This window comes from Asterias amurensis, chromosome 9, assembly GCF_032118995.1.
Source record: "Asterias amurensis chromosome 9, ASM3211899v1".
In the NCBI taxonomy this organism is placed as follows: domain Eukaryota; kingdom Metazoa; phylum Echinodermata; class Asteroidea; order Forcipulatida; family Asteriidae; genus Asterias; species Asterias amurensis.
This window is the reverse complement of record NC_092656.1, coordinates 7893865-7915991: the sequence shown is the minus strand read 5'-3', so window position 1 is coordinate 7915991 and position 22127 is coordinate 7893865. Positions and strand designations below refer to the sequence as shown.

At 39.0% G+C, this 22127-nt stretch overlaps 1 protein-coding gene across 2 annotated transcripts; it reads right to left on the bottom strand.

The window, feature by feature from the left end:
• Positions 1-1700: 1700 nt before the first annotated feature.
• Positions 1701-22117, bottom strand: LOC139941689 (uncharacterized). Of its 2 annotated transcripts, none has more exons than XM_071938288.1 (18): positions 21998-22117; positions 20754-21022; positions 19646-19737; positions 19127-19237; positions 17218-17385; positions 16422-16533; positions 15291-15410; positions 14275-14407; positions 13302-13373; positions 12623-12755; positions 11085-11249; positions 9578-9749; positions 8898-8955; positions 7600-7741; positions 6575-6812; positions 4421-4576; positions 3861-4099; positions 1701-2771 (listed from the first exon to the last, which is right to left on the bottom strand). In XM_071938288.1, exons 2-18 carry the CDS (start codon positions 20983-20985, stop codon positions 2532-2534), a joined length of 2583 nt encoding a protein of 860 aa, XP_071794389.1. In that variant the 5' UTR covers positions 20986-21022; positions 21998-22117; the 3' UTR covers positions 1701-2531. The 2 variants fall into 2 exon arrangements, with proteins under 2 accessions (XP_071794389.1, XP_071794390.1); XM_071938289.1 differs by having other exon boundaries at positions 21946-22104.
• Between the last annotated feature and the right edge of the window lie 10 nt (positions 22118-22127).

The following is a 22127-nucleotide window of genomic DNA, read 5'->3' as shown; positions in this document are numbered from 1 at the left end:
TAATATAAAAATGCTGGACTTTGCCAAAATTTTATTAAAATGCTGGATAAACTTATGTGAATTTTTTTTCAATACTTGGCCCAAACTTGATATTAAAAAACCTGGATATTACCCCTTGTGATCTTTCCATAATAGGTCAAAATTTGATCAAAAAAGCCGGACTTACCTCTTGTGATTTTTACAATAAATGGTCCAAATTTGATAAAAAATGCTGGACTTACCCCTCATGATTTTTACAATAATTGACCTTACCCCTTGTCAACTTTTCAAAATACGGTAAGAATTTGATAAAAAATGCTGGACTTACCCCTTGTGATTTTGTCAATAAATGGTCCAAATTTGATTAAAAAAGCTGGACTTACACCTTGTGATTTTTTCAATAATTGGCCCAAACTTGGTCGAAATGCTGGACTTACCCCCTTGTGATTTCTCAATAAATGGTCCGAAATTTGATACAAATGCTGGACTTACCCCTTGTGATTTTTCAATAAATGGTCAACATTTGATAAAAAATGCTGGACATACCCCTTGTGATTTTTTTTCAATAATTGACCTTAACTAGATTAAAATGCTGGACTTACCCCTTGTGATTTTTTCAATTATTGGTCCAAATTCAAGATAAATTTTTGACTTACCCCTTGTGAATTTTTCAAGCCCGAAATTTGATTAAAAATGCTGGACTTACCCCTTGTGATTTTTTCAATAATTGGCCCAAACTTGGTTGAAATGCTGGACTTACCCCTTGTAATTTTTACAATAATTGGCCCTACCCCTTGTGAACTTTTGAAAATACGGTCAGAATTTGATAAACAATGCTGGACTTACCCCTTGTGATTTTTCAATAAATGGTCAACATTTGATAAAAAATGCTGGACTTACCCCTTGTGATTTTTCAATAAATGGTCAAAATTTGATAAAAAATGCTGGACTTACCCCTTGTGATTTTTTTTCAATAATTGACCTTAACTTGATTAAAATGCTGGACTTACCCCTTGTGAATTTTTCAGGCCCGAAATTTGATAAAAATGCTTGACTTACCCCCTTGTGATTTTTTCCAATAATTGGCCTAAATTTGATAATAAAAGTTGCTATACTTTTAATATAAAAATGCTGGACTTTGCAAACATTTTATTAAAATGCTGGATTAACTCATGTGATTTTTTTTCAATACTTGGCCCAAACTTGATATAAAAAAACCTGGATATTACCTCTTGTGATCTTTCCATAAAAGGGTCAAAGTTTGATCAAAAAAGCCGGACTTACCTCTTGTGATTTTTACAATAAATTGTCCAAATTTGATCAAAAATGCTTGGCTTACCCCTCATGATTTTTACAATAATTGGCCCTACCCCTTGTGAACTTTTGAAAATACGGTCAGAATTTGATAACAAATGCTGGACTTATCCCTTGTGATTTTTCAATAAATGGTCAAAATTTGAACAAAAAATGCTGGACTTACCCCTTGTGATTTTTTTTCAATAATTGACCTAAACTTGATTAAAATGCTGGACTTACCCCTTGTGATTTTTCAATATTTGCCCAACTATGATTTAAATGCTGGATTAACCCCTTGTGATTTTTTTCAATAATTGGCCCAAGTTTTATATAAAAAAAGCTGGACTTACCCCTTGTGATTTTTTCAATAAATGGTCCAACAGAAAGACACCAACACAATTATATTTTTTGTGGTATGAATTTATTATTAACTCAATTCCTTGGCAAGAAAACTATGTGTTTGCATCATTTGTATTTACTTGAATTTGAAAGCCCTCTGCCACTGTAATTGTCAATAAACGGTATCAACACTTAATGTGACCCATAGGCATGATATTTGGTTCATGAAAAAACAAGAGTTTTCAGTTAATGTTCATGTGCATGTACCATAGACCTTTTCGCAAATACTGGGGCGCGCGCGTAAAGCTTGGAATTAGATGCATTGTGGTCTAGCTGGTAGCAAATTTGATTCATATATATCCCACAATGCACCTCATTCAACAGTCTGCGCTTGCGCATTGGTATTTGCGGTAAGGTCTATAATGGTATCACCTTTAATCAAAACATCTTCCAAGGGTAAAATGTATTTGTAATCAGACAAAAAGGCCTAACTGGAACCAAACATACCTGAATTTACAAACCTGTGAAAGTTTAAGTTGAATTGATCATCAGAGTCAAAAAGAAATAGTGAAGAACACACCATTTTCATTTCACAGATTGGATTTCGGAGTAAGGACATCAAAAGTTTCTAATAAATGTAATATTTCGGGCAAAAAATAGAGGTCATCCACTATGACCATCTTCCATACCATGAAAGTTATGCGCAAAATGTGTGACAACACACTTTCACCTTCCAGAATTCTTATACAGACCCTTTAACAATGCATTGATGTAACACATTCCCTCAAAACTTCATAAATAACTTTGCAGCAAAACCTTCATAAATGATCTGGTATTGGTTAGCTGTACAAACGCATGAATAAAAAAAAATACAAATTCATAATTTTTGTTTGAAATATTAAATTTCTCTTTCCACATTAGAAGCCCATCATCGTCCTTATGACCTTTTTCTTTCGGACGGTTGATGATAATCTATAGCTCGGAGTTCTCTGCGAGTCTGGCGCCCTCTGAATACCAGACATGTCCAGGGTCTGACTCAGACCCCCCATATCCAGAGATTCATCTTGGCAGTGGGTTGATATTTGGGATGAGGTGAGTGGCTGGGGCGTTTCACGCCCTCGTCGTCTCCATGGGGTGTTGAAAGGGGTGCTGTCCATCTATAGTGACATGTGGGATAAATGAACGGAGAGTAAGATTTCACTTGGCTTGAACATGATAAGTAAGAAAAAAGAAGCTTCAGATGCAACTTTAATTTCAATAAAAGTAAACCAGACTTTATATGCAGCCTCGATGCGCCAGAGGGTTTTCTCCCCTCCCCCCCCCCATGTTGTCATACTTTAACACACTATTTGTGTCTTTAATGTGTCCTTGGAATCTCAGGAAATCTTTAGAGCTTTCTTATTTTTGGGGAGGTGGGGGGGGGGGTAGTAAATGTATACCTCTCAACACTAGGAAAATAGTGTGTTGAAGTATGGGACCATGGGAGGAGCATAACCTCTGCCTCATATCGGGCACGGTACATTTTTATTCAAATGAATGTTGCCCCTCAAGCTTCTTGCTCTAGATGTAGACGTCTACAAGGAAACTACCCAGTGAAAGTTTTATTTAAAGGCAGTAGACACTACTGGTAATTACTCAAAATAATTATCAGCATAAAACCTTACTTGGTAACAAGTAATGGGGAGAGGTTGGAAGTACAAAACATTGTAAGGGTGAGAAACGGCTCCCTCTGAAGTGATGTAGTTTTTGAGAAAGAAGTAATCTTCAACGAATTTGATTACGAGTCCTCAAATTTTGAATTTGAGGTCTCGAAAACAAGCATCTGAAAGCTTTCAACTTTGTGTGACAAGGGTGTTTTTTTCTTTCATATTTATCTCGCAACTTTTCACAGGTTTGTTATTTTATGCATATGTTGAGGTACACCAAGTAAAAAGACTGGTCTTTGACAATTACCAATAGTGTCCAGTGTCTTTAAACACGTGGTTTCGTTTTTGAGACATTGCCGAAAATCCAGAGTGGTACATGTGTATGTCCATGCATAAAGAAACGTATCCGACAGTAAAGTTACCCAGATTCAAACTCAATGGGTTAAAAACTGATCCTTTTAAAAATCACATAATTATATGAGATACATGTATGACGTTTTACCAAACTGAGATGCCTCTGACCAAACTGAGTTCACCCCTTGTCCAAACTGAGAAACGGCCTTTGGCCACACTGAAATGCGACCTTGTTGCAGTACACACCTGACTTTGTGAATACTCCACGCCATCGTTGACCTCCTCCTCAGTGCCATCCTGGTACCCGTGCATCCATGTCTTGTACAGTAGCCGACTCATATCATCCTGGTACTCCCTTGGATAAATCCTCCATGGTAATCCGTCTTCCTCCTGGCCGTCGTCGTCAAACAAACCTCTTCTCCGTTTGAAGGGTTTTGATACCTTTTGTAGATTAGATTGTTGGGCATGCCATGAATCCCTACGCACTGTGAATGAAGATGTATGTAATATAGTTACCTGTAGAAGGTTCAGCTTCATAACATCCACATTTTTGAGAACCAAAAAAGAAAATCACAGAGCAAAGTTTTCAGGAGAGTCGCGTAAATCTGTTGTACATCAGAAAATCATTTTTGTGAAATTGTTTTACTCATTTCTTAAAAACTTCAGCACTTCAGCAAGTAATATTTTAAGGGAAGCTTTCTAACCATCAATATCTTTACTCTGTGAAAGTTTAAGCTAAATCTGTAGCCTCTTTAGTTTTGTGTCTAATAAAAAGTACGTAAACTCTTTAATAAGTATCATCTTACCATCTTTAAGATGCTCCTCCAGCTGGCTAGCATCGGATGTCTTGATGCCACAAGATGGACATATCAGGTTGGAGTCTCGACTGATCTGAAAGTCTTTGGGTAAGCAGATCTGACAAGCTTTGTCTGGTTGTGCAGGACGGGTCATGGAGTTAAAGACTAACTCAAATGGGAGAAGAAAAAAAAAAATCAGATCATTAGCAAACACAATGGTTTCTTAATTGAATAATATTTACTTAATTCAAACCAATTGCACTACAAGTTTCTAAACTGAACAACAATGATTCTGAACAAGTGCACATAATATAAGTTTCCAATATGAGCAAAAGATTTTTTAATGCAGACCAGTGGGACATGCAGAAGCTTTCAAACTGAGCATTAATGACTGAATTTAGACCATTACATAAGAAATCAAGTTTCCAATATAAATAAAATAAACTATTCAAACAGAATAATAAGCTTAAAATTAAACTTTGGGATGTGTCAACAGAGGTCGTCCTAAGTTTTACTTGAAAAGAAAAATTAAGGGCAACACATGGTTTGATGACAAAACAAAACCTAAAGGTCAGCGTGTCTTACGATAGCCTTGCTCAAGGCAGTCGAATTATTCACTCCGAAAAAAGACCGCCGCTGTATAAAAACCCACCCGAATTCACTGTGCGTAACATCGCACGACACGATGCCCCCGTACACTATCCGCATGCGGAGGCCGTCAGGCCGACAGCCTTGTAGGGTCTGTGTTGAAGCCACTGACCTCATTACTATAATAAGTGAAGAGTTCCCATGGTCAGCTCATTACCATAATGCCCGCGAAAGACGAGACGTGTTTACATCACACACCACAACCACGGACGCATGGTAGGGTCCAAAGGTCATGATAAGGGAAGTGCGTGATTGGACGTCAAAATGAATAATTCATTTGCCTGACATCCTGTGTTGTCTGATAGGTCTGACGAAAGATATACATATTGATGGGCTGCATATCCGAGAGCCCCCACCATTTTTTTCCACTTGTGGAAATTTTTCCATACAACACATTAAACCCGGAAGTTACAGACCCGACAAGGCTGTCGACCTGACGGCCTCCGCATGCGGTTAGTGGTACGAGTGCGGATGACTTGTGTGCACAGCAGTCGTACGATGTGACAGTGTGTATACGGGTGGGTCATGCAGTGTGATCGCACGCACAACGCACAGGGTATACGGGTGGGTTTACAGCGGCGTCTTTTCGGAGCGAATAATGCGACTGCCTTGAGCAAGGCTAGTCTTACGAAAGCATGACGAATAGTCTCCAATTTTTTAACATAATTGGAATGTTGGGGGGAGGGGGGGGGGGACTTACATGTACTCTTTTACTGACAAGATTTTATTGGGAAAAAAAGAGAATATGGTTGATCACAGCTTAAAACTTGCATGTGTTTATGGTTCACTTTAGTCTTGGTAAAAGACGTTCTTGTTGAGTTGGTCAACCTCTATGGTACCACTCAACACTACATACGTCGTGACTATTCCACTAATAGAGGATGCTTCTGTAAGCCGCAATCTTGCCTAAGTGTGGTAGTGGGATAATAATAATGTCAAAGTCTTATAATTATAGCGCCCGTATCTACCAACAAGGTACTCAAGGCGCTTAGTATATACATGTACGTTTATACAGAAAGAGAGGTTATTATTGAAAGTTATGAATTCTGAGACCTAATTATGTAGCACCTTATAAGGGTTTCTGGCTACAGCCCTCTCAGCAGCCACAGCCAGGAGCACAAGGGCAAACCCCTCCTTTTTTTGATAAATGCACTGGGTTATTTTACATGCGTTACATGGGACCAACGGCTTTAAGTCCCATCTGAAGGACGAAGCAAAGTGTCTTGCTTAAGGACACAAGTGTCACGGCTCAGGATTCGAAGGACACAAGTGTCACGGCTCAGGATTCGAACCCAAACTCAGAAACACCAGAGTTTGAATGTTGTGCTCTTAACCGCTCGGCCACGACACTTCCACTTATCTGGAAGTTTCCGGCAGCGCCCCCTATCATTCGATAGTAAAGTGCGCGTCGAGGAGAAGTGGAGCAGGGATCGCGAAAGTTGAGTTATAGTGAATAACAACGTCTTGCACCAAGACGTAAAGACTTGGATCACTCTTTGTCTTTTACCAACTCACCATCAATGGTAGTTTCGACATCAGCTGCTTCAAAGCCGATAGATGTCTGGCTTTTCTTAGCCTTGCTCTTTTGCTGACGTAGCACACTCGCTATCCACTCTTTACAATTCATCCATGAGTCCTTAGTGAGTTCAACTGACGGACAGCCTGGCCCAACGGATACCGTCTTGTCTTTTCGATCATTGCTTCTATCTTTCTGAGAGAAGACCTGGTAGAAAATGTCACCGGCTGCAGTCAACTATCAAAAATATTTGAAATGCATAAAAAAGAAAAAGTTAGAAAATAACATTGAATTTGTCTACCCTTTAATTTTTTCTCAAAGAAAATTTGGCTAATTCTCGTCGAGACATTATTTCCATAAAGTAGTTTATCACGTGACCAACAAAGGGCATACCGTCAAGTTATCAGAAAAAGGGCGAGAGCATTGATACATAAATTTGTTTTCAAGAAAACAGAGAGTGAATGTTTCATCCACTGTTCTGACATTCATACTTCATTGCAGGAAACTTAATTGTTCATGTGAACGGGAAAACAAGTCTGCGGGAGATTTGTAGCTACAAAAACGTTACAAATAAAGCAACACTTTTTCAGGCTTACTGGGGTACCTCAAAACTTTTACAGAGATTTGAAAACTAATTTATAAGACTGCCCATTTGTGGTTAATGTAGATTTGCTTTTTAGGCAAGTGCAAAACAAACAAGGTTAACAACCTAAAGGGCTTCATACAGTCATAAGAAAAAAACATTTAAAATGAAAACAACTTTTGAATGATCATGGAGCTGTGTTGGCACATTATTGTCCTCCTCTGAAGCGAAGTGGGCCCCATTCCATGGCTCTGCTAACCGCTGCATTCTGCGCTAGATGTTAAAGCGAAGAATACCTACATTTGTAGTTATGTGGATGACGCATGCGCACAAGGAAAAATTCGCTGCTAATTCGCAAAATACGCTTGATCTAGCGCCAATTCTTTGGTAAGCAGAGTCATAAAATTGGGCCCTGGATAAGAAATAATTATATGCCTTTACCTGGAACACGGTAACCCCTGGTCTACCTTTCTCCCATGGCTTCGTCTTAGCAGCGCTAACACCAATTAGAGATCTTTGTAGACGTGTCCTTATAGGATCAAGGTTCTGTTCGGGGTACTCAGGTAGCATATCCAACCATCCTCTGTTCAGGGTTCAAAAAAAGTTCTCATAAATTAAAATAATAATACTGAGTTCTTGTATTATGGCGCTTTATCACAGCCCTAGGGGTGTATAAATTAAAAAACACTTATTATTCGTTTTGTTTGCAGAGCTGTTTTCGAATTGTGAGACTTATTTACATAGCACCTTATAATGGTTTACAAGGTGCTGCAAAGCTCTCAGCATTTACTACCAAAGCACCGGAAAAAAAACTGTTATCGTGATAAGTGTAATTTGGTTCTTTTACATGCATTACCAAAAAAAGAACAATCTTAAAGACACTAGACACTGTTGGTAATTATTACTAAAAATCAGTGTTAGTATACAAACTTACTTGATAACAAGCAATGGAGAGCTGCCGATAGTATAAAACGTTGTGAGAAACGGCTGCCTCTGAAGTTACATAGTTTTTGAGAAAAATTGATTTCTCACTAAAATATCTTAATTGAATTTGAGACCTCAGCTGAGGTCTCATATTTAAGGCATCTGAAATCACACAACTTGTGTGGCAAGGGTGTTTTTTCTTCCATTATTCTCTTGCAACTTCAATGACCAATTGAGTCCAAATTTTAACAGATTTATATTTTATGCATGTGTAGATACACCAAGTAAAAAGACTACCGACACTTAAATATTGTTTTCTATATTTTGGGGAAGGGCGGTTTATACGCAGGGCGGTTTATAATCCGAAAATTATGGTAGTCTTTGACAATTACCAAAGGTGTCCAGTAAGCTTGGGCGATATCACGATATTATCGAACATCGCGATACTAACTTGGAAACGATTTCGATATCGGATCGATTTGTTTTTAATCGAAATATCGATATATCGCGATATCAATTAAATATCGCAATATCGGGATGTATTTTCTAGGTGAGACATCTTGCACCCCATAGGTTTGGAGTAAAACCAGAAGAACAGGTCATTAGAACACCTCTCTTATGCTGTGACTGTCTCTTCTACAACTTTCACTGGGAGTTTGAGAACTGATGATGTCAAATTTAATTAATCGCGATTATATCGAATATCACGATATATTGTCCGCGATATATCGTGAATAAAATAAATCAATATCGCCCAAGCTTAGTGTCCGGTGCCTTTAAGGACAAAGCATTTTTTTGAAAGGATCTTGGCTTACTCTGTTGAAGACACCTTCCAAGGGAGGGACGTTGATTCTGGTGTTTGTCCGTTCAGATCTGTAAAAAGTAAAACAAATTCAAACAACTGATTCAAATATCACAAGCCTGTTGTAAACCTTTTTGGTGAAGGGTCTGGACACAACCACTTTCCAACTAGGTCTATAGATCACATTGAATACGACATAGCCATTCAAATACCTGCCCTACAACATCGGGTCTGTTAGCTTGTGTGTACGTGTGCCATAGAAATTAAACCAGGAAAGCTGCGTGCTTCATTGATGTAGGTGTAAGACACACATATGGCCTGCCCTACAATATGGCCACTTTCATAGCAACAAGGGGTTACTCGATACGATCTATAGCCAGCCTCTGTCTTTATACAGATATTTTCATGGTAAACAGCGGTAAATGTGCCACCAGTGTGTCATCCTATAAAAATGTTTGAGTGCGGATTCAGGCTTTCTGCTTCTTCTCTCGCATACACTCTTGCTTTGGTGGGATGTAGAACAAAGAGCCATTCCAAAAGCTTTACTTCATGTAATGCATCTTTTTGAAACTTGCATAGTGCATGTCTCCCCTGTCCATCGATCAAGCTAGACTTGATTTTAAGGGTAAAGAGAATAGTTTTTCCAGAAGAAACAAACACCAAAATTGAAAAAAAAAATTATTGGCATCTTACCATTACATTGAAAACAATGGACTTCTCTTGACCCCTGACTGGCCACTAGAATCAGATCATCAGTATGTGCATCCGATCTCAAGGGTGAAGTCTTGGTGTCCGATGTCACAGCATGGGGTACAATATCCATATAGTTCGGAGGGGTCTGCAAAGAATGGCACCACTGCAAAACCTGCACCGTAAGAAACAAAATAGATTAACTGGTGTGTTGTGGAAGAGTCGTTTGTGGAAACGCACTGCCTTTGAGCTCTGGGCACACGTATCATGACTGCCGTGGGATTCGAACCCACTCTGTTGCTGACAACACCAGCTCTTGGGTCTAGTGAAAGCCACATAGCTCTCATACAACATGCCACAAAAGTTAAACATCTCTTCTCGTTTTCTATTCATTCTGTTATTGGCGCTATTAAAGCCATTGGACCCTTTCGGTAAACAGTATTTTCGAAGGCCCACACTTCGTGTATTACAACTTCTATATAAAATAACAAACCTGTGGAAATTTAGGCTCAATCGGTCATCAGAGTCGGGAGAAAATAACGGGAAAACCCATCCTTGTATCCGCACGTTTCGCCGTGTCATGACATGTGTTTAAAATAAATCCGTAATTCTCGCTAACGAGAATTGATATTGTTTTACTGTTCTCTCAAAAAGTAAACCATTTCATGGAATAATATTTCAAGAGAAGTCTTTCACCACAACCTTCTGTAAACCCTGTAAGTTATTTGTAAATCTGTGAACTTTTTTTTTTTTCTGTGCCGAAAGGGTCCAATGGCTTTAAGGGTGATTGATGTTGAATGTGTAATGAATATAATATAACAAACAACAACTCAACATTTTGATCAGTATGCTCTTATGTCTTTATGGTGTTCCCGCAAACCTCTCTAGATTGTTTCTCCACCATGCAAAGGATTAAATGACATCTCCAGAGTACAAAGGAGAAAATCCTACTCATATGCACAGTGTTACTGCAATCCTCTCCACCATGCAAAGGTCCTTATTGGGCTTGACTAAAATTGCCCAAGAGTCTAACTTAAAGGGAAGGTACACGTTTGGTAATTACTCAAAACAAATATTAACTTAAAAACTGACTTGGTAACGAGCATTGGCGAGCTGTTGATAGTATAACACATTGTGGGAAACCACTCCCTCTGAAGTAACATATTTTTTAAAAAGAGGTAATTTCTCACTAAATTATTAAAATACTTCTTGCTAGAAGTCTTTTATTCCTATCTGAAAGCACACAAACTTGTCCAACAAGGGTGTTTTATCTTTCATCATTTGAACACTCCGATGAACAATTAAGCTCAAATTTTCACAGGTTTATTATTTTATGCTTATGTTGAGATACACCAAACCAAGTGAGAACACTGGTCTTTGACAATTACCAATTGTGTACCTTCCCTTCAACTGCTCTGTTCACCATTCCTGAAACCTTTAGCGGAAATTAAATCCAAGGTTAATCTACTGATCTAAGGCTACAAATCCTAATTTATTTAAATTCACTAACCGCATAATTTGGAAATCTTTCGTCCAAGAGCAGCATAAGGTCTTGAGTTGCAACAAAATGGTAGGATTGGTTGCTAGGGTGTTGCTTAGCAACAAACGCAACCTGATTCTTGGGCAGAGTCTTGGATTCGAGGGACAGGAGGCAAGAATCTTGTCCAACTGGTGTCTAGAAACAGAAAGGTGATAGAAAATGAAGACGGTCATTACTGGAAAGCTCCACTGAAGGATTTAAGAGTTTGGGCACAAAAACTTGGAGTTTTAACGAGTTACATGTTTTACCAACAGGTGGAATGTTTCTAATAATTTTTCATCACCATTTAGCGGTCGCAACCGAGATTCCATGCACAACGTCACGCCAGAGGTGTTTATCCCTCATTATGTTTGGAAGGTCCACGATTTCAGCCTCTGTAATAATTTTTACTCCTACTGGTATAATTCTGCTTTTTGTTTTTTAATTTGTCCATACAATTGTACTCGTTTAGTTTTTTACTAGTGCCATGTTCAGCACTCTCGAGCATGTATTATTAATTATTATTATTATTAGTATTATTATTATTATTATTATTATTATCAAAGCATACATCCTTTTCAGTGAGTCAGTGTGTCAACATTGAATTACTTGTGTCAACTTAATGGATGAGCAGGTTATCTGCCTGGGGCATTCAGCAGCACCACTGGTTTGTGCATAATCAAAATAAGTTTGCCGATTAGAAAAGGAATTACATGGAGATGACAGGTGCGAGTTGCCGCAGGCGAAAATAATCTACATTCTTAAATAATTTTTATCAGCATTCTCAAAGTCACCTGGAAGTGGTATTTTTTCAAAATAAAGCTTTTGTCACTAATATATGTGTTTTGATGAGTGGAATGTGAATAAACAGTTAAACTAAGGTTTTAAAAAATCAGTTCTTATGTTATTTACAAATTTAAGAGTAGACCCCGACCCGAGAGGGCGCTGTTCGTGACGTCAACCGAGCAGACTTTGCCTGTAATGCGTAGAGTAAACACAATTGCAAAGTACATATACGGACCAAGTCCTGAGTTTGTACGTTTCAAAAAAATTATAAATTGTTTTTTTTCGGCAATGCCGACCAGGTGAATTGCTGCTGAATGCAGAAAAACACTTTTTGAAATGTACCAACTCACGACTTGGACGTACATGTACTTTGCACGTGTGTTTACTATACGCATTGCAGGGGCAAAGTCTGCCTCGATTGACGTCACAAAAGGGGTAGGGGGAGTCAGCCCCCCAAACAATTTTATATATTTTTTAAACATATAAACTGTGACAAACAATTACTTAAAAAAATTGTGTTATTGTTCGTAAGCATATACTCTTATGTTTGAAAGAAAAAAATTATATTTCCAGGTGACTTTAATAATAATAAGAAGAATAAATTGATTTATAAAGCGCTTTTTACTAAAGCAATTTTAAACAACTTTTACAAAAGCTCTTTATGATTTTTTTCAAGTGTTGTGGTTAGAAACCTTAACACTTTCAACATTTCTGATCATACAATTGTTGTCCAGTTGTCCTACCCTAGTGTCCACCAGGTCAATGGATTTTCTCTGCTGCGTGACAAAAAGTCTTGGATGGGCGGCATAATGACATCGACATGGAGATGGACTCTCCGACTCTAATGATGGGGCGCTCTTGATGCAGATAACTGGCCTGTATCGACATGGTTCAAGGGAAGGTATAATAATGATTGGTTACCTCTCTTGCAATATATGGCAATACAAACATTTGGTTAAGAACCCTATGTGCTTCGTGCTATGACATAGTGAGTTTTACCTCTATAAAGATGGTGGCTTGATGCCATAAATGAAGAAAGTCTTTACTCAATTTGTTTGTTAAAGCAACATTGGCATCTTGTACTTGAACAGATTTTTGTACAACAAGCAGGGAGATATTTAACATTAAATTCAACATAACAGGGAACAAGTTTTCCACAATCAGGGAGATTTTAGAATGTGTCCGTCAGAACATGAAAGATTGGTTTAAATTCATGGAACTTTGTGCAGAGTGAGGGAGAGTTGGCAACTCTGTTTGTTGTACAGTAAAGAAGTTCATTTTAAACACAATGTTAAAAATATCCACAAGTGGCAGCCAAGTGATTATTTAAACAAACCAACCAATATTCTTATATTATCAAGAATTAATATAAAAAAAGTGTGAAAAAATAAATGTCCAAAAAGCAAAAACAAACATACATACCCTCTTTCTGGATGAGCTAGCTGAACTCCACCAGTATCTAATCCCATTACGCACTCACCAAATATGTAAGGACTGGAAAACAAAAGACAAGTGTTAGTCCATAAAGGTATCAGGGAGTTGATAAAACTTGAAAATAACTTTTATTTCTGCATATTTTTATCTCATCTTTGTAAATTCAGAAATAATTTTGCCTTGGGCCACAAGTTTTGACTGATTTTAAGAAACCAGAATAATAAATGGGAACAAATCGGATAACCAAGTAACTCTACAACTGGTCACCAACCCATTTAAATTGCTACTTAGCATGCTTAGACCAGGCCGCCCTAGGAAAACATGGACAAATGTAAACACCTCTCCGGACTGGGCACTGGGTGGTCTGAGGAGGAGGCAGAAGTGGCAGCTCAAGTTGGTCTATTTGGAAGCTTCTTACAGTCAAGCAACCGGTGCAGAAATGCATGATGCTAACCAATGATGATCATGATGATGATAATGACGATTCATAAATACCTCAGACAGTTTCAGTAACCGTCCTGAAAGTGGAGAGCGAGTCACGTGGGGGTGTTTAAAAGGCTGATAATGACCAGCTGGAGCTCTGTTTATAACCGGTTGTTTCTGGATACTAGGCGCTAGTCTTGGTGCAAGACGTTTCTCGTTACGGGCGATGCAGGTACTGTTGGTGAGTTGGCCGCGCTGTGTGTGAAAAGAGAATCGTCTTGCACCAAGACTACTACGCGCACGAAGCATATCCGAAGACTGTCGCAGTCATAAAAATTTGACACAAGCGTACAGAGCTTGAGGGCGTCGGAAAACGGATAAGTTTTACAGAGATTCTTACTTTTAATCAAAAAGACAATAATGAAAGGGAATAAGGAGTAGTGACTCGTTCTAAAACTGACTGGTTTTAAACGGCTGTTTAAGACCTTGTCGCTACACTTTTATTCCGTTGTTAATGTTGAATAGGTTTGTGTTTTACCTGAGGGCAACGGATGCAATCTTCTGCTGGGAATGAATGAGGTTTGCCACTTCTGCTTTCACTTTGTACTCTGCTGGTGTTAAATTCAGCATACAGCATGTGTAGTTAGTTCGGATGCCAGCCATGATGCTTTCTGTACACCGTGTAAATTATTATCATTACATGTTTATTTAAACAAAGAAACATTTGGGTGGGCCCTGTACACTTCAAAGACACTGAAATCTTTGTTATTGTAAAAGACCAGTGTTCTCACTTGGTGCTTCCAAACATATGCATACAATAACAAATCTGTGAAAGCTTGACTCAATAGGTTGTCAAAGCTGGAAGAGAATAATGAAAGAAAAAACACCCTTGTTAAGCAAATTTGTGTGCTTTCAGATGCCTAAAAGGCTTAAGGCCTGAAGTCTTTTAATATTTGAGTTAGAAATTACCCCTTTCTCTAAAACTAAATGTATGTTACTTCAGATGAAGTAATTTTAAACTATCAACAGCTCTCCGTTGCTCGTTACCAAGTAAGTTTTTATGCTAATAATTATTTTGAGTAGTTACTTATAGTGTCCATTCAGTGCCTTTAAAGACAGTAATTCGATTGAACAACAGTTTAAAAAAAATAAAAAATGTGTAGCTCCCTCTTTGGCAGACGTGTCGTGGTCGAGTGATCTAGGTCACTGGAGCCAAGCTCTGGTGCTGTCAGCAGCAGAGTATGGGTTCTAAGCATGGTCATGACACTTGTGCCCTTTAGCAAAGACTTATACAAAATTGCTGCGTAAAAAGTTTGGAAGGTCGTTCATTCCGCTCTACTAGCCAGGCTCCTAGGGGATGATACCCATGCCTACATTCTTTAGGACTAAAACACATTTCTGCATGGCAAAAGTTTGTTTTTATATGCAAACTTGTGTGCTTATAACAGCTCTTTGACAAAGATTCCACTAGGGTTGAAATTGTAAACCAATCACAGCTTCTTGCTTATTTTGAAATTTGTCTGCATAAAATTCAAATCTGTCTTCTTCACCAACCTCTGTATGGAAAGCCAACTGCCTCAATCTGTCTGAGCGGCGCAGAGACCGCAAAACTGGACTTTGGAAACTCCAGTGTGGAGTAGATTGGCAACCTCTGAAGAGGCAGAGCTTGAACATCTGTTATAAAAGGTCAAGAGTTAAGAACAACTTGCTTATACGGTATTTAGGTTTGAAGCTAGACAAATTATAGCAATGGGTTCTAAATCCAGGTGAGCAGATCAACAAAACTGGATCAACAAAAGCGGTACCCACTGCCTAGACATACTCTACACATGCTCTACACATGCAAGGATTCGTGGCTTTGAATCCCACCCGAGTAATATACCTTTGATATTTTTACACAGAACTCAGGAAAGTATTGATTATACAGTGCAGTGCTGACACACATCGGTGTATGGGTAAAAACCAAAGTAAATAACACTACTCAAGTTAAACTACATAGTGCTGAAGTGCATGATTCAGCCATGAAGCTAGGTTGGAAAACTGTTAATGTTATGGGGCCATGCAGTAAGTTGAATCGCCTTTTACCTGTGTTCTTTCTCTGTGACATTAGATACTCCTAATCATCAGCTATGTCAATTCAATGCAGTGCACAATATTTTGATTTAATCTTAGGGAAATCTGTGCTGGGTGGCACTGTGTATTTTGCTCAGATTGCTGGGCGAAAATGTTGAGTTCTGGGCAACCGCACCTAGCGCCGCCCACTGAGGCTACAATGCTGCTTGATATATTACAGAGTGAAAATGAGATAACAGTTTATTTTGTTCCTTCTTTTGATACAATGATTGAAGCTCTGTCGTACTTGAGTGTACCAGACCAAAACCTTGGTGTTCCTGACCAGTATAGTGTTGGTTTGAGTGCTGGTCTTGACACCTGTGTCCTTGTGGCCGCAATATGCAGCCAGTTAATACATTCATAAGAAGTGCGTAATACTCTTTATTATTTATATTAAACTATTGCTGATCTAACAGTTTCATAATTGGCACAAGAACATAAACAAATTTGTCAGTCTCCAGCATTACTGTCCAAAACGTTAAGTCCACTGGTTCCATTGGAACCACACATCAAACGAGAGATTTAACACATGATGTTACCACAAACATCCCTGCGTATATCATAAAAGGATACTTAGAACTTCTAGCGTTGGCCCACTTGGGTAGAGCAATAATCCCTCATGACCCGAAGAAGGGGGAAGGTTCTGGTAGGCTAGACACCCTCCGTAGAAATCTTGATCAATGTACTGAAACAAAAAGAAAATTTGTAATTGTAGTGGGATGTCGTGGCTGACCAGATACGAGCACCGAATTCAAGCTCTGGTGATTCTGTTAAGCAGAATGTGGGTTCGAATCCCAGTCGTGACACTTGTGTCCCTGAGCAAGACACTTCACAATTGCTTTCAGTAGATTTCTCAGAATCAAGTTTTGGGATAAAACGTGATATCTTTTGTCACCCTTGTCACACGAAGTTGTGTGCTTTCAGCAGATGCTTGATTTCAGGACCTCAAAAACTAACAAGCCATTTGCGTGTTAGATTTGAATAATGTCTGGTACAATCGTGCGCTTGATCACAAGCCAACACTTAAATTTGAATTCACAAGCATGACCAGACTATAGTCTGTAACTGGTGATAAAGCACGTCATTGTACCAGACCACATTTACTAAAGTGGTCCTGTAGCATGCACTGTAATAGACCGTATCGAATAACCCTTTTGTTGCTGTGAAAGTGGCCACCTCATAGGGCAGGCCGTATGCGCGTCAAAACAACTACATCAACTAAGCACGCATCACGCAGAGTGGTCCATGTTGTAGGGCAGGTATTTGAATGGTGACGTCATATTCGATACAGTCTATTGGTTGCCTCCGAGATGCCTGTTAACATTGCCACGTATGACAAAGCCCTAAACCCTGCATGGACTTCACCTACCTGTTTCTCCATGTTGTCCTGGAACTCTTCCTTGAGTAGAGACAGTAGCATATTTGGATTGACGTCATAAATGCTAGAATCCAGACGGTCCAATAGTTTCGGCAAGTTGGCTTCGCTTTTCATTTTACTCAAACTTAAAACTGGGGCAGCTTTCTGACGTCTCCGAAACTAATGAAACAAGTGAAGGAATGCAACTGTTACTTTTTTCAAAAATGCTATCTTTAAGGTGGGGCGTTATGGCCGAGTGGTTAAGAGCATCGAATGCAAGTTCTGGTGGCTAAGTTCATTGGGGTGTGGGTTCGAATCCCAGATTGACACTTGTGATCTTGAGCAAGGCAAATGATTCTGTTCAACTAGGGTAAATGGGTATGTGAGGGCTGAGGTGGTTCTCGTGATTGATTTAGCTGAGTGCACTACATACTTGGCAGCACAGGCTGTATACTCCTCCCAAGGAGCCGAGATAGTTTAAGTAATGAAATAAATGGCCTAGTGACCAGTGGTTAGAATGTACAAGTGCCATGAGCGTCACTGAGTGACAGATTTGAGCGCTACATGTATATAAGAAGCCACTCTTATTATTACTATGGGCAACTCTGGTTCTGGATTTCAGCTGTGTCAAGCTGACCAATCAGTGGCCAAGCGGTTATTGACAGATGATGGAGGAGTGATCAAAGCACTGTAACTAAAGCACTGGTGTTTAAAGGAACACGTTGCCTTGGAGCGGACGAGTTGGTCATAACAAAAGCGTTTGTAACCGTTTTTTTATAAAATGCATATGGTTGGAAAGATGTTTTAAAAGTAGAATACAATGATCCACACAAGTTTGCCTCGAAATTGCGTGGTTTTCCTTCTACTGTGCGAACTAACATGGTCGGCCATTTATGGGAGTCAAAATTTTGACCCCCATAAATGGCCGACGTGTTAGTCGACAAGGTAAAAGGAAAACCACGCAATTTCGTGGCATGTTTGTGTGGATCATTGTATTCTACTTTTACAACATCTTTCTACCCATATACATTTTACAAAAAACGGTTACAAACGCTTTTCAAAGACCAACTCGTCCGATCCAAGGCAGCGTGTTCCTTTAAATAATAACAACATGTTCTAAAGCATCTTTTCTAGCAGTTGCAAAGCGCTATGACAACCAAACACTTGACTGCTCATGTTACACTTAAAATCCTGTTCATGTGTGTTGTTTCGAGAAAGACTCTGATAGGGTTGAAACTTCAAGCCATTAACTACCAGGTGTCTCAAAAAAAACTATAGACCTTTCTTTTGCAACGTCACCGCCCGAGTTTTTGCCAACCCAGATTGGAAAACTATGGAAAGCCATAATGCAAATCAAGAGAAGATCGCTATTTTTTGTAACAATGTAACAAAATTAACGTATTATGAGAGATTTTTTTATTTAGATGAAAGTTTGCAGAAAATTTTGAATTTTGGTATTTTACCGACCATGCCAACCAAGGCGGTTTGTTAATCAACACAAGAAAAAGTCTAAAGGGCCTACACTTTTGAAATGGTTGCCGAATAAAATACACAATTCTGGGGGGAAAGGTTTATATATATGTACATTTATGGATAGCTTATGGTCTCAACTTTCATATGACACCAAGGGGTCCGAAAAACAATTTGCCCCCAGAATCACTTTTTATTTGGCAGCCATTTCAAAAAGTGTTTAGTTTTTTTTTGGAGACACACAATACAGTGAAGGTCTGTCTTCTCAGAACTGTCGCAACTCACACAGAGCGAGTTTGTGTTCATGGTGTCTCTACAAACCTCCTAGGACATTTCATTAAGGACATAACATTTCTTAAAGGGGAGGAGCGTTTGTTCTAAGAACAACAGGGGGTTGTGATAAAGTAGGAATTCGCATTTCCTCTTCTTTAGGTCATAAAAGTCATCTTACCTTTTCTGTTCTTGTGTGCTTGTAGTCAAATCTATCTTGATAAGAATCTCCAAGAAATTCAAGTGCTGATCCCCAAGCAAGTTTGGGAAACTTCCGATAGAAGTAGGTCACCTGAAGAGAAGAAATTAAAATGAAAACATTGTAGTGTAACCCAACAATTCTGGCCAAAACTGCTTGGGCCACCTGACACCAAACACACCCTCCACTGTCCACCGCTCAATCATTTAAGATTCATTTGTTTTTGACTCTTTTCTTTTTTAACGATAGGATTAATAATAGCTTTCAAGTCACAGTGGTTTTGTTTTAAGGCAGTGGACACTATTGGTAGTTACTCAAAATAAATAAAAAGGTAAAACCTTACTTGGTAAGGAGTAATGGGAGCTACTGATAGTATAAAACATTGTGAGAAACGGCTCCCTCTGAAGTAACGTGGTTTTCAAGAATGAAACATTCCAGCATTCAAAGAATGAAAATATTGCAGTATTGCACAGACATAAGGAAATAAGACTGCATCCTTACCTGTTCAACTGCCCTGTCTTCAATCACATTGAACTTATCAATGACTTTTACTCTTCCGAGATCTTGTAGGGTCTGAAGAGGGACACTGCTACCTGCATTCATTAAAAAACAACCAATTATCAAAAAATGAATTCTCTGCAATGTTCTGGATAAATAATGTTGGTGCTATCTTATCCAGTGACACTGTATCTGATGACTTGTTGGAATTTGGAAGGTGTACTGTACAATGTATTTGTGACAACACAATTCCAAATAAAATTGGCAATCTGTGCTGGACTGTTTCCACTTGTGTCATTTTAATAGGCGAACTGGTGGGAAAATATTTAAACAGACATATTCATATTAGTGTTATCTTTTTTTTGAGAGATAAAATATATTTTTGCAGATTTTTTTAAATAGGAGGGTATTGCTGCCCTGCTCGCACTCAGCAGCCACTGCAAGAAAACCTTCACTTCCAGCTAATTGTAACTGGGTTCTTTTATGTGTTTACACAACACTACGGCTTTACGTCCTTTCTGAAGGACGCAGCAAAAATGGAAAAATGTCGTGGACACTATTGGTAATTACTCAAAATAATTGTAAGAAAAAGAAAACGCTCTTCGGCAATGAGTAATGGAGAGCTGTTGATAGTATACTGGTATAAAACATTCTGAGAAACGGCTCCCTCTGAAGGAACATAGTTTTCGGAGAAAGAAGTAATATTCCACGAATTTGATTTCAAGACCTGTTTTAGATTTTGAAGTCTCGAAATCAAGCATCTGAAAGCACACAACTTTGTGTGACAAGGGTTTATTTTCATTCATTATTATCTTGTAACTTCGACGACCATTGAGCTTAACTTTTCACAGGTTTGTTATTTTATGCATATTTTGAGATACACCAAGTGAGAAGACTATAGTTTTTGACATTATCAATAGTGTCCGGTGTCTTTAAGGACACAAGTGTTAAGGACCAGGATTCGAACCCAAACTCTGCTGATCAAAAATCAGCTGGACCGCTTGATCACGACACACGATTTAGCGGCAATTACAAGATTTCCCGAGCAGTGAGCTGCAAAATGAAAATGGAAAAAGAACCCAGTCAATTTAAGAAAGTCTCTTAGTCTTACAATCATTCGGCATGAACAGTGGAACTGTTGGTTCTTTCGCCACTAAGCTTCCCCTCTCTCTCACGTCACCATGGTGATACTGGAATGTAAAACGTTGCCCTTTTCTCCCCTTGTCAGTGAGATCGATGTTCGTCGCGTTGAAGCAGCCATACCCAGCGGGGAGTTTGACTCTCTCCTTGTTAGGGAACGATTGACATGGGAAGTGGAATTCAGGAAATGTCGCCTCGGACATTATTGGTTGGTCCACCAGGAGATGAAGGCACTAGAATCTGTTCACAAATAACATGTATAATGACAAATATGATGAATACAATTGATTATTTGAGGGAAAAAGGGAACGCTGTCAAAAAAATTTTGTTCACATTCACGGTCCGAGTAAAATTGGTTTTTTAATCGGACAAAGCAGATGATCCGGTTTCAAAAGAGAACTCCAGGTGCTTGAACAAGTAGTAGAACTAGAAGGGTAAACAGTTTTGAATAGGATTTGCTACATGATGACTACTCCTAGAACTATTTCGGTTTCGTCCGGCTATCGTACGGGAGACGATAGCCGGACGAAACCGAAATAGTTCTAGGAGTACACGATGACCTACCACTCCAGTAATGTATCATGAGGTTAGTTGAGAGGTCTACCTCCATGGTTGAGGATGATAGCAGAACAGACCTCTTAGGTTCTACGTAGCTAGAGGAGCGCCCCTACCTATACAAATTACAAGAGGAGGGGGGTACAAATAGGGGGCCTCTAGCCCCCTCCCCTCTGGGGCCTAGCCACCCCTCTTGCCAACAAACAATGAACAAGCTTGTGACCTAACCATGCACGATAGGTTCACACAGCAAAGGCCCCTTCATTTATTTTAAAAATTTATCGTAATGCCAATGTTTTTGCCCCAGCTTGCCAACTATGCCAACCCCATCCCCCCCCCACCCCGCAAACAAACAAAACTAATAATTATTCGAACTTTGATTTGAAGTTCATTCAAGTTAAGTTTGCTTTAGTGCCAAAGGGGGCTTTCGTGACTGCTGATTGCAAAAGAAAACATTCTGACATTCATGATCTTCTAATTCTACTAGTCTTTTGCATATAACTTTTTTTTGCCGTTGTTAATGTTATTGTAATGTTATGTGTTACACTGTTACTAGTTAGTGTTACTGTGTTAGAACTACTGGTTCAATTCATCGAAACACAACTAACTTCAACAATTAGACAACTTCTTATTCATCCATGGCTGACCACTAGAGCTCACCTAAGTCCCGTCAGTGTAATCACAGGGTAGTAAGGGGTTCACATGGTCAGTTTACAACAAAACACACCGACAAGTTGGATGTGACGGAGAACAGCAGCCAGGAAACACCAGAACAGAACACATGTGTCAA

Excerpts from the sequence above, each read along its gene's own strand:
- LOC139941689 (XM_071938288.1), bottom strand. The coding sequence starts at position 20,985 with ATGTCCGAGGCGACATTTCCTGAATTCCACTTCCCATGTCAATCGTTC. Across the intron at positions 11,250-12,622 it reads TTGACCTGGTGGACACTAGG|ACACCAGTTGGACAAGATTC; the intron begins GTAGGACAACTG and ends TTCTGTTTCTAG. Across the intron at positions 7,742-8,897 it reads TGGAAGGTGTCTTCAACAGA|AGGATGGTTGGATATGCTAC; the intron begins GTAAGCCAAGAT and ends AACCCTGAACAG.